Here is a 17,501-nt window from a genome sequence, read left to right on the forward strand (position 1 = left end):
TCCCCTGTCACTATTGTCCTTCCATTCTTCTTCCTCCCCCTGTACAGCTGAGCCAGCCATGGTGCCACAGGCTTGGCTCTGGCTATACTCCCCTGAGGAACCATTGCCCTCATCAGCTTCTAAAATGGAAAACTGATTAGCAAGCAGGATAGGCTGAGTGGACTCCTGCATTATCTGCCTGATTCTCTTAGACTGTCTGGTGCTCACCCATTCCCTCTCTGGCTGTACACTTCTGACCTGCGGTATGACCACCTCCTTAAACGTGCTATCCATGTAGTCCTCAGCCTTGCAGAAGCAGAACAGTGACTCAAGCTCCGAAACCCCTGAGCACAAGCTTATGCACCCGGTGACACTTCCTACAGATGTGTTTTGTCAGAGACATTTGGTGCATCCACAACTTCACACATAGCGCAGGATGTACACTCCACTTGGCCAAGCTGACTTGCCATCCCTTAGCTCTAAAAATTACTTATTACACCTAAAGTAAGTAGAATGTCTAGAATAAATTACTAGTAACAATTACTAGTAACAACTTACGCTAACTTTATCTTACTTTGGTTTACTTTATTACATCATTTCACTTTGACTTCGACTTGAGTTAACTTTACTTCCCTATTGCTAGTGTTCCTTAGGTACTTCCTAATAAATGATACTTTTTTCTAGTTGTAAGCTATTTAAACACACTCCCTGACAGCAGCTTCTCACCAATCAATGAACTTGCAGTTTTCCTGTGATGTCACTCCTGGATTTTTTTTTCAAACTCGGCCCCCTGCCCAAGTAGAGGTGTCCTTCGCAGGTCCTGCTGTCTCTGCTTCTGCGAGGGACACCTCTACTCGGGTAGTGGATAAATAGAGGGCGAGGCTCGGGGCCTTCACTCACCTGGCAAGTGGACTCTGATTGTAAGAGACGTTGCCATGGAGAATGCACCAGGTAACAGTTAATTGCTAAGGTTTTGCAGGTACAGCTGTCTCTGCTCCCGGAAGGTGAGTGAAGGCCCCGAGCCTCGCCCCCTATTTATCCGTTGCCTGAGTAGAGGCGTCCTTTGCAGGTCCAGGTGAGTGAAGGCTCCAAGCCTTGCCCTCTATTTATCCGCTGTCCGTGTCCCTCGCAGGTTGGACTATCTCCACTCCTGGAAGGTGAGTGGTATTACATTGCACGATTCAATTTGCTTTTCTGCATAAAATGGTCTCGATATGACCGTGATGATATGCAAACAAAAGTAGCAATGGTGGAAGTACATTGGAATATGAACAAATCATGACATAAGCTGCAGCTATGCACATCATTAGTTCCATTATATGGGGCAAGTACTGTAAATAACTCAAAAGTGTAATATTGCTTAAAACAAAAAAAAAGCTTGGGGGACAGCTATTCCCTAGTTCATTCCCCTTGGCAATGCCTTGATCAATCAGTGTCCACCCGTCTGGTTTGAATTTAAACAAAACCTTGGCAATTAACTGTTGCCTTGTGCATTCTCCATGGCAACGTCTCTTACAATAAGAGTCAACTTGCCAGCCAATCAGCAAGCCTTTCTCCTGCAACATGAATACTATTGGTATTCTTGCATTTCTGTCCTGATGAGTGCAAGATGAAAAGCTTTGACAGCATGTTTCTTTTTTCAGCAATACACCATACTACCAAATGACGAAAAGTATAACACTTGCACTGGTGGATTTAGAATGTTTAAAGAGGGAATTAGCTCAGGTAATATAATTGTAATTTTTATAGGGTGAGGGGTGGAGAAGAGTTTATGAACTCAAGCCTGCTCTAGATCTAGGTCCCACCCGAAGTGTGTGTCTCTGCGCTGGTGCAGGGTGTGTGTAAGCGCTGTGGCAGGTCTTCCAGGCTGTTTATTTCTAGGTCTTCAATGGAGCAGGTGTCCTCTTGGTAGGAGGTGAGGACCTGGATGGAGCTGAGGGACTGGCTGGCTGAGGGCGTCGGTGGCTTGGCAGAGCTCCCTGTGAACCAAAGTAGAGATAAGTAGTGCATGGCAGCAGAGTCAAAAGCAGGAGAGAGAGCACTCACAGTTGCATTGAGAGAGGGATGATCAGGTGCAGGATCCTCACGAGGGTGTTCGCTGCCAACCTCACCGTCACTGTAGGAACAGTCCATGTCCTCACCAGTCAGTGCGATGGCACGATCCTCAAAGTGAATGAAGTGCCTAATTTTGGATACTCCACCTCTAACCTGGAACCTCTCCCTCTTGTTGTGAGTCAGCTTCTCCTGCATGAAAACAGACAGAGGGAGCATGAGCAGGGCACATGCCACGGCAGATGATAAGGATGCGTGGAATGTTTGTGGGGTGAGCGGAACCATGGACGGGATGAGGAAGTGAGCTCCAGAGGATATGAGCCTAATGGAGATGTGAGGGGGTGAGTGTGTGAGTTAGTGGTGTTGCCCCTTGAGGTGTGAGATCCCTGAGGAGGTGTGATGGGTTTGTGAGTGTGTGAGTTGAGAGTGATGAGGTGACTTACCTTGGCAGAACAGATGAGATCATTCATCCTCTTCCTGCACTGGATGGCTGACCTCCTATGTGCTCCGATGGCACTGACTGCCACTGCCACTGCCTCCCAGGCCGGATTGGTAACTCCTGTGGACCTCCTGCAGCCAAAGCAGGGGTAGAGGACATTGCAGTGGGCCTCAAAGGCATCCAAAAGGCGCTCCACTGAGGCCTCATATATTTGAGGGCTACTGTCTTCCTGCCTTTCGGGGCCATCTGTCACCTGGAGCAGCCCTGGTCTGCAGACAAGAAGTAGGCTGCGGTTTAAATATAGTGCCTGAAGTGCGGAAGCGCTGTGGTGATGGTGTGGCGGGCAAATCGGAGACCGTCTGCCAGTGATCCAGCATGTTTCCCATGAATGCATTATTAATAAGGCGGGTTTTTGAGCTGGAAAGGGGACGATATGGCGCTAAAACCCGCCATTGCGGCCAACGGGAGAAACGCCGTTTTTGAAGTTAGTGCAATGCAGGGAAAATTCCGCACTATAAACAGGGCTAATTGAATCTCCTTAGACCGAATGGCCTCCTGCTGTGCTGTATTCATCTATGACCCAATAAAATTAAGCAATACAAGCTGACAATAACCCATTGCCTCACAGATAGAGGAAATGGAATATATTCAACTCATTAAATGGCAGTTATATACTTAAAAATCAGACCACCACTTCTGTCAGGAATGAAAATGATTTTCCCAACCATAACTTTTACACATATTGGCCTTGTCGTAAATTTGCTAACTGGTGAATGTTGTAATCCCATTTCAAGCTGTGATTACAGATAGTGGTATTTTTGTTGAGAGAAAGCTTGGCCAATTAAAGCACGCACAGAGTAAACACAAAGGGAAAACTTGGTAAATAAATCCCAGCTGTTCAGAAGAAGTGGCTGCTGCAAAATAAAACTCCAAACAAACATTACTTTAATCTGCTATTTATATTACCAATCAATCGACAAAAATAAGTCATGGTGTTTTACAAGAGTAAAGTCATAGAAACACAATCTACCCCTACGCACTACTGATGTAGGCTATCCACCAGCTGAGCCCCTTAGTTCATAATACAGTCTGTGTCTCAAGATTTACCTTTATGCCTGTCCATAGCTCCAGCCTCTGGATATGAGTTAGAGGGATCACTTCACATCACAGAAGGCTTGTATTACGTAAGGTCTGATGGGGTAAATTAAAGTCCCAAAGGCTGACAAGCCTTAAAGGGCTGTGAAGTCACACAAACAGCGACTATGAAAGCTGACTGCTTGCTCAAAGCGCAAGCTGTTATCAACTTGGGAACACAGGAAATGTGGGAACAGTACTAGGCCATTCAGTCCCTCCGGCCTGTGCTGCCATTCAATTCGAGATCACTTTCTTAACTCCATCTACCGGTTTTGGCTTTATAACCCTTAATACCCTCACCAAACAAAAAAAATCAATCTCAGATTTGAAATTTTCGACTCACCCACAAGCTCAACAGCTTTTCGGTGAAGAGTTTTCCAGATTTCCGCTACCCACAGTGTGCAGAAGTGCTTCTTGACATCACTGCACTGCAGAACAGCCTAGCTGTGCATTTTAGAATTCCCTTTGTTCTGGGTTCTCCCACCACAGGAAATGATTTGTCTCCATCTGCCCCATCACATCATATTAAAACACTTCATTTAGATTGTCCCTTAATCTTCTATACTCACAGGAGATCAAGTCTGGCCTGTGAAACCTATCCTCATAATTTAACCCTTTTAGGCCCAGTTGTCGTCCTACTGAGTCTGAGCTTCACCCACTCCAAGGCCAGTATATCCTTCCTGAGATGTGATGCCAGAACAGGATGCAAAATCCCAGATGGAGTTTATCTAATGGCTCATAGATAGCATCACCCCTTTGTATTGCAGATCCCATGAGATAAAGGGGCCAACTTTCCATTCATCTTTTTACTTACCCATTGTACATTTTCACTTGCTTTTAGAGATTTCTGTACTTGGAGCCCAAAATCTCTCTGCTCATCCACAACTCCAAGCTTCTCTCCATTCAGAAAGTACTCTGATCTCTCTTTCTGAGGTCCAAAGTGGATGACCTCACACTTTCCCCACATTGAACTCCATCTGCCACAGTTTTGCCCATGCACATAATTTATCAATGTTCATTTGTAACTTGCTGCTCCCACGTATCTACACTGTTTACTGTGCCATCTAACTTAGTATCATCAGCAAACTTGGATATACAGCTCTCTATTCTTTCATCCATGTCATTTATAAATATAATGAAATGCTAAAGGCCCAGTACAGATCCCTGAGGGATGCCACCAGTTACTCTGATAGTTGAGTACAGACCCACCATCCCCACTCCCTGTATGCTACTCCCAACAAATTCCTTATCCAAGCCAATATTACATCCATACATACTACCGCGACGTGACCCTACACAGTACGATGTAAAGTTACAGTATCTTACTATACAAACATCAACAGCACACTTCCAAGTCTTTGCAGTTAGCATTAACAGGTTTTCCAAATCAGGATGGAGTGTAGCTTGGAGTGGACCGTGTAAGTGGTAGTGGTCCCATGTGCCTGTTGCCCTTGTTCCTCTAGGTGGTAAAGGTTACTGGTTCGGGAAGTGTTGTCAAAGAAGCTTTGGTGAGTTACGACAGTGCATCTTGCATTTGATACACACTGCAGACACATTGCACCAGTGGTGGGAGGGAGTGAATATTTAAAGTAGTGGATGAGGCATCAATCAAGCCATCTGCATGGTCCTTGAGTATTGTTGGAGCTGCACTCATCCAGGCATGTGGAGAGTATTCCATTACACTCCTGACTTGTGCCCTGCAGCTGGTGGAATGGCTTTGGAGAGTCAGGAGGTGAGTTACTCACCACAAGTGATCCAACCTTTAACCTGCTCTTGTAGCCACAGTATGTGTGTGACTGGTCAAGTAAGCTTGGCAATTCCAATTAGATATAACAAGGCTTTACTGCAACATTAACAGAGTCACAGCGCTCAAGAAACAGTTAACAGAATTAAGGATGGTATTGCACCATGTCACCCAGAGTTGTTTGAGGCGTCCTGCAAGACCATCTACAGTCTCCCCCATTGAAAGTCTGCAGCCTTCTACCAGCCATGCTGAGCTTACTGGGGTAGCACTACATTTGAGCACTAAACCAGGCAAAGATACCCGCAAGACAGGCACTAAGGGAATGAAGAAGAGTGATTTATTGAGTGTTGTATGGAATAATGGAAGTGTTGCTGGATGGCGTCAGCGTGGAATGGCTACTCTGTGGTGTATTTTATTTCAAGAGGACACTGCGATGGTTAATAACAGAGGGATGGTAAGGTGGGAAGTGCTGAGCAATTTGGATCTGGGAATTCATTTGGGGGAACAGAGTCATCTACATGCTGCCCCTTGGCGACATCATCCAAAAGCTCAGTGTTATTTTTCATTCGCTCCAGCATTGGTAGCTGGGCTTTCAATTGCCTAGGTCAGCAAGCTCTGGAATTCCTTCCCTACATCTTTCCTCCTCTTTCGCTTTCCTCCTTTAAGGCACTTCTTAAAACCTACCTCTCTGATCAAGCTTTCAGTCATCGGGCCCAATTCCCTTTATGTGGCTTGGTGTCATACTTAGTTTTATAATGCGCCTGTGAGGCATCTTGGAGCATTTATTAAAGGCTCTATAAGTATAAGTTGTTAAGTGATCTTGAGTCACCAGAGTACACTGAGAGCATGTTTTGTCCACTCTGCATCCTGAGAGTAGGTAGCTTGATACAGACCAGGGATCAAACCTGGACATTTCTGTTTGGTTCAGTTGGGCAGCAGCTTTTCTAACTATTGTTTGGGGCAGGGAGAGGTTGACTGTTTTTCTTCTAACATACTTACGCATGGGCAAGTCATACTGAGATTTCAGTGCTCCCATTTCAAAAGCTTTCATTATTTGAAGCAAAACTCTGAATGATTGTATTCTTGTACCTTGCAGTTTAGCTGGTGGGTTGCAGGAGAAGATGCATTGCTTTCCATAGGTGGTACCCTCTGGGCAGAAAAAGCTGGCATGGTAAACATGTGACTGGTCAGGAAATCCACAGTTGACGGGGTCGCAGGTCACAGTTCGGTCCCATTTTCCATACTTGCAAGTAAGGGAAACATTTCTCTGAAAGACCGAAGTCGAAACAAATTTTAATTGCCATGATCAGTTACACTTGTTCAAAGCATCAGTATAGAATACTCTGGAATTTTTAAAATCCAATAATCCAAAGTTACATTTTCAAAAACGATACAGTACAATATTAGTAATTCTCAAGCAAGATACATGCCTGGGAATAACCTCCCAAAGTAGTTATTGCTTTCTTAACTCCTTTCAAATAAGCTGAACTAATAATTGGTTACTCTACTGATTAAAAATACAACTCAACAAATAGTCAATGGAACATTGCAGGTTCAATTGTGCTAGAAAAATAACAGGGCAATGCAACTAGTCATCACTGGAGAATATAGATTGGACATCTTATCTTGGGCATTTGCTCAAGTGCATTTAATGGCTTAGGATGGATTCAAGCCCAGGAACCCAGTGATCATCTCTGGTTTTCTAACCCTATCAATCTACTGCTCTGCAATACAATTTCTCTACTCTTTCTATGTCAAAAGAGATTTTAGAAGTGCAGCTTGGGTGGGTTAATTGCAGAGTCTCTGGGTTGTGATATTGGTCTATTCTCACTGCAAGGGATCACCATGTCCCACTGGTAGCATCCTCCCATTCCCCTCTCACCTGTTGTGAAGCAAACAATGATGCTTCTGAAGTTTGATTCAACATATCACAGGAGGAGAACAGAGTAAAAAAAACTACATGGAAATATGAGTAGACCATTTGGTCCTTGATTTTATTCCACTGTCATTGTTGATCTATAACTTAAGTCTATTTAGTCTCATTGGTTCCAATACCCTTATTGAACAAAAACATACCAATCCCCATTTTGAATTCTTCCACGGACCTAGGCTCAGCAGCTTTTTGGGATGAGATTTCCAGATAACCAGTATCCTTCCTGGCATCAACCCTGAATGCCCAAGCTCTAGTTTTAAGGTTGTTCCGAACTCTCCTATCAATCACTTTAATCACCTTAAAGAACTCAATGACATCACACTTTTGTCTTCTATATTCAAGAAATGCAGGTTGAGTCTATGCAAATTATGCTTATAATTTAACCCTATTAGCCCAGGTCTTGTTCTGGTGAATTTGTCAATATATCAATTGATACTGAGAAGTGTATTGGAATAGAGGTAGCTTATAGTGCCTGTCCACAGATCCCTAAATGTAGCAAGGCAGGTAGATAAAGTGACTAAGAAAATATACAAAATACTTTCCTTCATTAACTTCATATACCTGCCATAGAAAGAGTGAAGTGGAGGTTCATCAGACTAATTCCTGGGAGGGTGGCACTCTCCTATGAGAAGAGATGGAAGATACTGGGCCTGTATTCTCTAGAATCTTGAAGAATGAGATGTGATCTCATTGACACTTACTAATTCCTTAAGGGGTTAGTCAGGGTAGATGCAGAAAGGATGTTTTCTCTTGCGAGGGGGGGGGGGGTGGTGGTGGTAAGGGTGGGGGGGAGGCCTCTAGAACCAGGGAACAGTCTCAGAATAAGAGGCAAGCCATTTAGATCTGAGATGAGGAGGCATTTCTTCACTCAGAGCGTGGTGAATCTTTGGAATTCAATACCCCAGCGGGCTATGGAAGCTCAGTCAAGACAGAGACCGATAGATTTCTATACACTAATGACAAGGGTTATGGGGGTAGCATTGAGGTAGATGATCAGCCATGATCTAGTTGAATGGCAGAGCAGGCTTGAGGGGCTGAATGACCTACTCCTGATCCTATGTTCCTGTCACAGAATCGAAGAGCAGAATGGTTATGCTAGAACTACGAAGACCATTTGTTTCCAAGACAATGTATTAACAATCTTTCTTCCCAAGGACAATCCCACAATGGAACAAACTGCCAAAGGAAATGGTCACAGCCCCAACACTAGAAACCTTCAAGACCCATCTTTAAATTATTTCCGTTTAAAGGCTTTCATTATCTGGATTACCATCTCAGTATGTCATGCCTAGTTTAGCTAGCGCAACCCATATAAATCTTGGTGGAATGCCGATATTAGCCTGTGATGCCAACACAACTAAAGCAGAAGAACAAAAGCTGTACAAAACCATTAGGTCACAGCTGGAGTACGGTGTATGATATTATAGGAAAGAATGTGATCACATCAGGTTGGGTGCAGAGCAGATTTACAAGAACATTGTCAGAACTGAAGAATTTTAGCTATGTCACAAGATTGGATGGTCGGAGTTAGGGAAGATTAAGTTGAGGTGCATAAAATTCTGAGGGCCTAGATAGAGTGGATAGTAAGGACCTAGTTCCTTTAGTAGGGAGGTTAATAACCAGGTGGCTTGGATTTGAAGTAGTTGGCAGAAGAACTGGAGGGGAAGAGAGTTGAGGAGAAATACTTTTACCCAGAAAGTGGTGGGAGTCTAGAACCCACTCCCTGAAAGAGTGGTCAAGGCAGAAACCTTCATCGCATTTTAAAAAGTACTAGGATATGCACTTGAAATGCGTCAACCTGCAGGGCTATGGGCCAAGAGTTGGAAAGCAGGGTTAGACTGGATAGCTCTTTTTCAGTTGGCACAGACATGATGGGCTGAATGGCCTCCTGCTAGGTCATAAATTCTTATGATTCTATCCTTCCTGAGATGCAGTGCCCAGACCTGTCATAGTATTCTAAATGGGCTCTAACCAGAGGTTTATAGAACTGGAACATAACTCCCACACCTTTGTATCCAGCCTCCTTGAGATGAAGGCTATCAGTATTTTAATGTATTTTTGCATGTCCACTAGCTTTTTGTGATTTCTGTACTTCTGTAGAATTCCAATGGGCTACAGCCCTTCCTATCCTCTGTAAAATTCCAATGGGCTACAGCCCTTCCTATCCTCTTTAAAATCCCAGTGGGTTACAGTTCTTCCTATCCTCTCTAAAGTGCCAATGGGATTCAGCTCTTCCTATCTAATCTAATTTTGTAGGATTGTAATGAACCAAACTTTCACTTTCATTGTATAGAATTCCAATGGACCACATAATTCTTCCTACTGAATCCTATTTTTTAAAATGAACAAAACAACATTAAATATTCCACCATGGCGGTGTTCAACCTTTCACTTAGTAAGGATAATGCATTGTCAAATTCTAAACACTTTTGAGAAAAATATGTTTTTGTTTTGTTTTTATGCTTGTCCTTTTCTTTTGATGAATCTTTGAACTCTTTATTCAACCTAAAGCTCAGAGAAAGACTGATCCAAACTACATTTCTTGGCAAACTACATGTGCATTTATCAAGGTTCAGCAACTTCACTTCAAAACTATTCAGTGCCATTTCTGGCATTTCTGCCCTTTATCAGATTGATAACTTAAAACACACAAAGGAATTGTTTTCCCATTGTGGATCCCAGATGCAGAGCCAATACCTGTAATGAAAAGAGGAATGAAAACCAGATAAAGAGTTTGCCCAAGAGCTTGTAGACCATATCAGGGCAAGTGCCTTAAATAAAATTGAGACTGTCATAGTTCTGAGGTCCCAGGAATGAGTGAGTCATGGGAGAAGATTACATAATGTTCTTCATCTTACCATGACCAATCTGAAGCGAGGATAACTGTATTCATATTTTACATGGCTTGCCTTTACCACACACTATAGAGGTCCACTTGCCATCTGCCATCACATGTATTAGTTCCATCTTTATATCAGTTCTTTTTCCAAAGCTGTTTGAGGAATAATCCCTGAACACTGCCCTTTGGACATGAACTAACAATGCTTTGGATAGCAACTCTATTTTGAGTTTAAGAACAATTGGGAAATTATCAATTATATGCCAAAGGCTGGATATATACGGTTTGCGTTTTGTAAGAGCTTTTCTATAGCTATCCAAAGAACTGCCATCGCAAAAGATTCCAGGCTAGCCAGAACAGAAATATCCTACATTGCCAGGGACATAATGAACTTGAATTAATCTCATTCATTTTTGTATTTTTCCTGATCCCAGTCAAGCTGATCAGTGTTGGACTCATCAGACATCAAAGTCTTCACCAAGGTCGAATACCGCATCATCCAAGCACAACAGTCTTGCCATTGGCTTTGTATGTCAGTTATTAAGCAGCGATAGGAGATGTCCAAAACAACTTTCATGTTGGTCCAGCAGGGGCTAGCTGCCTATATATTGCATCAACAAGCATCAGGTCTGACAATTCATAAGTGGAGAAAGGACAAGAACGGTAGAGATTGTTTGCTAGTCCATCAACAAAATTGAAGGATCTCTACATTAGATCAAGAACTCATTAACAGGAGTAGTTCAAGAAATAGCAGCGTTAGTTTTAAGCAGTGGATTCTGAAGCTCAACTGCAGTACAATAATTCTAGGTCCTTAAGACTACAAGAAGCAGGCATGCTACCAGTAATAAGATATTCCATTTCATGGTGATTTTAGCATAATTATTATGCGTTTATCTGTGAAATTTACATAGCAAGATCTCAGAGCTTCACTTGCAAGCACCGTCTCAGGGGTAATTTAGGAATTCAGTCTAGTCCTCCCATTTAAGGAGGCTAAAACAGCGTTCAGTGCTTAAACCCAGCAACATGTAATTGCAGCACCCAGCAAAATTGGAGACTTCCCAGATGGAACTTTCCCAAGATAAGATTATAGGAACCAGGTGCCAGATTGTCCAGGGGTTAGTATCCCCTGCCAGCATATTCCTCCCCAAATGCAAACCCAGCTGGCATTTTCCAGTGTTTGAAGAAAGATCAAAGAAAAAGTTTATTTAAGTACATTTGAGCTTTGTAAACCAGCATGCCAGACTATTCATGAGCTCTGTTCAATAAGGCCTGCTAGTTGATAATCTTCCCAAGACAATGGGAGTACAGGCAACTGGATCTACAGAAATCACACCTGCTCCATCACTGAAACAGATGATTTTCCGTCTCAACGAGGACTTTAATTAAGAATTAAGCCCCAAGCATCTGGTCTCCTCAGAAAATCCAGTGACACATCAGAGGCTAATAATGGTTAATTGGTCATCATAAGCTGTGATATTGCTATGCACAGTAATGAAGCTCGTCAGTGTACAGATCCATTGGCTTTTGCAAAGCATACTGTAGGCACTCACTGAATTGAAAATGCCAATAACAATAATTCTGATCATCAAGAGTGAGATGGTGCCCTAAGTCAGAACAAACTTTTCTACAGAGGGAAGGAGAGGAGCCCACTTTCTGCTCCATATAACATCAATGGGCTCCATCTCTATTAGAACAGTACTGCACTTCCAAATGTACTTCATTAGCTGTAAAGCAATTTTATGACATCGTGAGCATGATTTAAAGGAAGCAGGAATTGCTACTGTAGCTGTCCTCTTCCTTCTTGATATTTTGCACAAAAGAGAGCTAGTGCAATACATATGAGAGCCAAGATTGTTATGATAACTCCTCACTGGATGCAGAGATCTTAGTTTACTGAACTGAACTCCTGGCTATACAGCTAAGCCATTGTCCCTCAGGAAAAGACGACCTGACTGATTTAGACCAATGGAAAATTCAGTCACCTAGACTATCTAATCCATGACTGTTCATTGAAAAAGTTGAATGTCAAAATTTATAGCAAGAATTAACTGAGACTATTGTGGCACCCAGAAAACTTGGGGCATGCATTATGTAAGTAGCTAATAAAAATATTTTTCTACTTTCAGTTGGAAATTAGTCCATATGGGAGACCATTGGGTTAAGCAAGTATCAATGTGATTATTCACCAAGAGGACAGTCTTCCAATATATTATTTGAAGATCAGGAAAGTTCTCCCTGTTGTCCTGACCAATATTTATACCTCAACCAACATCACTAATAACATGATTATCTGATTATTATCTCATTACTGCCTGTAAGATGCTGCTATGTGTAAATTGGCCACTATGCTTCCCAACATGACAATGGTGACTATACGTTAAAAGTGCTCAGTTAGTTGTAAAGTGCTTTGGGATATCCCAAGGTTGAGGAAGACACTGGATAACTACAAGTTCCTTTGTTTGACAAGCTTAATCAGAATTATTTGAAAATCGAAAGCAGAATGGGAAACTGTACACTCACCATATATATTATACAATAGTTCCATCTCCCATTACAAATAGTTTCCGCATTAAATTGATTACTTCGATAGACACTATAGAGCACTAACATTCTATAACATAAGCTGAATGTATTAGACAGAATGCAATAAATGTTGAAAAATCTATGGTTTTGACAAATGTATGTGTAATTTTGACTTGCTGCTATCCAAACCACATGCTACATTAGTTGGAGCCCTCAGTATAAAACTGAACCACAGACATTTCATTCCAGACATTCGTTAGAAGCTATAATCAAATTGCATGGTTGCATTATGATATAACTGCAAATTTTACTTGAAATAGGAAGGATAAAGCAGTTACAGTAAAGAAAAGGAGACAAAGGGCATTGTTGTGATTTATTTATTTGTTAATTTCAAGCAAGGGAGATGAATTTTCACCTGGAAATATATAGTCGAGTCTATTCGCCATTTAACCAGAGGGCTTACAAGAGATGTGACAGTGGGTGCTCCCATGTATTAAAGCTTTACATGGATCAACCGGGATCTTCAAGGTAATGTATACAGAATACAGTGAGCACCTGATGGACGTGAGTCCTAAGGTGCAGTGCTTGAAGATCAAACTGGGAAGAGGAGAAGACCTTTCAGAACAACTGAAAACTCTAATGTGGGTAAAGCTTGTGGTGTGGAAGACACATGACTCACAGCTCAGAATTCCTAGGCATGTAAATAAAAGGTTTTGTTTCCAGTGTGTGTTCAAAATCCCAGGTTGAAAAGAGTCATAAAGCCATTACAGCACAAAAGAAGGTCATTTGGCTCATTTAGTCCATGCTATCTCTTTGTAGAGCAATCTAGTCAGTCTCATTCATCCACTCTATCCCAATCCATTCAATTTCCTTTTCAAATCATACATCATCTCTACTTCCACATAGGCAGTGCACTCCAGGTCATTAACACTCCACGTAAAAACAGTAAGAAAGTTCTTTCACACACCACCCTGCCACCTCGCTACCACCCTCCCCCCTCCCAATCACGCATCTCTGTGCCCTCAGTCCTTGTACCAGCTAATGGGAACACCTCTTCTTTATCTACTTGATCTAAGCTGATCATAATCTTGTACACCTGTATCAAATCTCCCTTCAATCTTCTTTGCACGAAAGAGAACAACTCCAGCTCCTCCAACTAAAATCTCTAGCTAAAATCCCTCATCCTTGGACCAAAACCTTCTCCACACCCTATTTGAGGCTACAAGATCAAGGACAAAGCATCTGTGGATGGGGGCAGCTCTAGTGTCCAGTGAACTGTCAGTGACTTGGATGGCAAGCCAGGCTAATGGGTGGCGTGTCTCTTTGCTAAAGCCTGGACTATGTAATTGGGTGATGAATAAGTTGCATTGGACTTGGCAGCTTAGACCATTAAGATGGCCGCATAGCACAAGCTGCCCTATATACCTCCTTTTACAGCATTGTAAAACCTTAAGACTTGGGATGACAGATGCTGAAAGGCATTAAGGGAGGTGTTCTAGAGTGTGTACACTTATCATTGCAAGTGATCATTGCCTACCATGATTTGGCTAGATTTAAACAGCTGGGCCCTCTTATTTGGTATTGCTTCGGGTTCTAACTCTCAGAATGGCACCTTACCCCAAATTTAAGGTCACGCTGTCTTCCACCATCCCTTAACAACCATATCATGATTTCTTTTGACAGAGCTTATATAATACATACCTGAAGAGGAACAACGTGTTTGCCACATACGGTTTTCAAAGACAATCCTTTTGCGCAGGTGACATGGCAGTCCACTTGCACACTATTGCCCACAGTGCAGTTGACGGTCGCATGAATCACCGACAATGTTTCACACTGGCTTTGACCATAGGAACATTGCGCACAGCTGTAACAGAAATGAGGTGTAAGGGTTAATTGGGTTAAAGCTGAGAGTATACAAGGTAAATTGTTGCTACCTGGTTCATTCATTGAATGTGAAACTTGATTATCAAACACAACTAGAGGTAAAGGAAATAAGTTTGGTTTACTGCTTTGGAGGGCTAGTGAATGCAAAGTACTCAACACTTTGCTGGTGTTGGCCTCAAATTTGTTATCCAAAAATTAAATGGAAAGATTGCGTTAAACTGCATCCTGATTCTGATGATAAAATGGGGTCTCCACTAATTGATTTGGATCAGATAGGAAACCACTCACTTCTGGCAGATTACATTTATTTAAGCTGCTAGCTGAAGAAAAGGACAGGTTAAATGAACTCTGTGTCAGTTTGCATTTTAAAAATTGAGTCTGTGGTGAGGTCTTAGATACTGGGCTTTGATTTTTGGATCTAGGTTTAAATCCAGCCCAGGATGAGGGGATGACAGTCTTCTCTATCTGATGGCTGTAAAGGTCTACAGTTTGGGCTTGGGTAGTTTCCATCCAGTTTCTTAGAAGGAGCAGAGGCCACAGAAAAATGCTTTTAATGCAGAACTATTTTTGGCTGATTTGAGAAATGAGGAAACATGACATTTCTTGGGAGTTCTTTAGATACTTATTGAAGCAGGGTAGTGGAGTATTATTTTGCATCCAACCCTTCCTATGCCTAACTTGAAAAGACTTGATGCTGTCATAAGGTGCCCAAAGTGCTCCATTAGCTAACAAGTCTCCATCTTGTAGATTATTAAAAATGGCTCATCCATAAAGAATTGTGGCTAGGAGTATAGAAGTAATACCTGTGCTTGTGTTTCTTGTATCTCTCTTGCTCTACACAGTTGGACATGGCGAGAGGATTGAAAAGACTGTATGTGCGCAGAGCTACCCCAGAGATAGCTATTAACGGCGAAGACAAGTTCAGCAGCATTGATGCCGTCTTAAAAAAGGGGATGCTGTGGTTGTAAGTGACATTTATGATCAGTGGGTTCCTCTGGCAGTTCAGCTCATGAGCACCTGGAATGCAATAAGACAAGCACATGAAAGAGGAAGGACAACCTGAGTGAAAAAGAAACATGCAGTGTTCATTTTATCCCCTTTACCTTTGATGAATGAAAGACTTCCAGTAAATAGCAAGTTTGACTTAACCTTGATTAACAACAAACTCAAGTGTACAGATCCAATTAGTCCTAATGAACTCGTTGATGACTGAGGGCTTCTAACTGCAACATCTGTTGTATTAAGTATTGTCTTATTATACTATAATTTGTCTATTTTCTCCTCACCAGATTTCTCCTCTCCATTCTCAGGGTGTTGACTTCCAGAAAAACAGAACCTACAATCTTTACACAAACTTCTACTTCCTACGGCCACACAGAGACCATAAATTATCTGCTACCTTCCTACGGGTGTTTTATCTAGATGTTAGCTTCCAGGTGAGCTTTGATTGTTGTGCTAGTCAGCTCCTGTGGGAAAGTGGCATTCTCCAGTTAGCAGATTCTTCTGGGTCTGAGCCTACGAATACCTTTAGAAGGCCATTAAAGCCTCTCTGATGCAAAACTGGTTTCCTTCACAATGATAAAGAGGCTTAACACAGGTTCTAGATTGTCTCCTCTTCATTCTTTAAAAGAACTAATTTCTCCCCGGGTCACAGCTTTAACTTGATCAAGAGGTCATGAGTAATCTGGTCCTAGGCTTCTATTTTCAAGCAATAAACTCAATAGATTGTCTAATACAATCCTGGAAGGCAGCAATAATCTACACTATAACTTATGTGGTCAAAATAGCAAATGCAAAGAGAATAGCAAAATAGTAAATTGGAATGGATGACATACATCTGTGCCTGGAGCTGGGACCTAAATAACTACAGAAGAAGAGGAAGCTGTGGATAGAACTGCACATTCTCCATATGATGACACGACACTTGGGAGCACCAACATGTGTCCAACATATTTAAAGGGAATCCGTATCCCACAAATTCATCCCTTACATTCTAAGCATCTTTAATAGTGACACCAGTACAATTGCTGGCATTTCTGATTTACTCTTTTTGTTCTTTGGAATTGCTATATGGAAACAAATAACTTACACAAAATACAACTGACCCTGTCCATGCCCAATGTCCATGCATGCAAACACTCCAACAAGAATGATACAGAGAAGAAATCCTAGTTGTTTTTATCCCCTTTCATAGTCTGGGATGCAAAAGCCAGTTGTAGTTTGTATCAGCCATGGCTCAGTGTTAGCATTCTTACTTCTTAGTCAGAAGGCCGTGGGTTCAAGTCCCACTTCAGAGACTTGAGCACAAAATCTAGGCTAATAATTCACTACAATACTCAGAGAGTGCCTTACTGAGGTGTTAAACTAAGGTCCCATTTTCTCACTTTGATGAATGTAAAAGAAGCCAGAGCTCCATACAGTGATTAGGAGCTTTCTCTCAATGGCCCATTCAACTCTCAGCCCTCAACCTGGTCACTTATCGCTGTCTATGGAAACTTGCTGTGTGCTGGCTGCCATGTTTCTCTAAATGCAACAGAGGCAACACTTCAAAAGCACTTCATTGCACATCCCCAGATGCTTCACAGCCAAAGTGCCATATAAATGCAAGTTATTTCTTTCCCACTAACACCACCACCCAAGCCAAGAACTGTCAGGTGTTGAAGTTAGGCCTCTCCTAGTCTGTAGGACACAGTTGCACACCAGCCAATGCATCTGCCAAGTGAGCCTTCAGGGAGCTGGAACTTATTTTTAAACTTGTACTATTGCAGCTCTTTTATTGCCAGTTATGTGACTGAATGAATTTAGCGATGGATTTCTAAGTACTGCATGAATGTTCTAAAGTAGCTCCAGCAACAGATCATTGACAGCATAAATCATTGCTCCTCCATGTGCTGCTGCAATGAGCCACACGTGTTGCATAAACTGCCTTCATGCCTGAAGGTGGATGAACATTCTACCATTCCACTTTTAA

The 17,501-nt window shown here is 42.2% G+C and overlaps 1 protein-coding gene across 1 annotated transcript in view; it reads right to left on the bottom strand.

Annotated features, from left to right (window-relative positions):
• Positions 1 to 17,501, bottom strand: part of pappa2 (pappalysin 2) — a 641,043-nt gene that overhangs the window by 190,279 nt on the left and 433,263 nt on the right. The window contains exons 13-15 of the mRNA XM_041207795.1: positions 15,334 to 15,547; positions 14,345 to 14,510; positions 6,438 to 6,615 (exon numbers count right to left, since the gene is read on the bottom strand). Coding sequence (XP_041063729.1) covers positions 6,438 to 6,615; positions 14,345 to 14,510; positions 15,334 to 15,547 — 558 coding nt within the window. The remainder of the gene's footprint in view (positions 1 to 6,437; positions 6,616 to 14,344; positions 14,511 to 15,333; positions 15,548 to 17,501) is intronic.

Source organism: Carcharodon carcharias, chromosome 16 (genome assembly GCF_017639515.1).
Source record: "Carcharodon carcharias isolate sCarCar2 chromosome 16, sCarCar2.pri, whole genome shotgun sequence".
NCBI classification, from domain to species: domain Eukaryota; kingdom Metazoa; phylum Chordata; class Chondrichthyes; order Lamniformes; family Lamnidae; genus Carcharodon; species Carcharodon carcharias.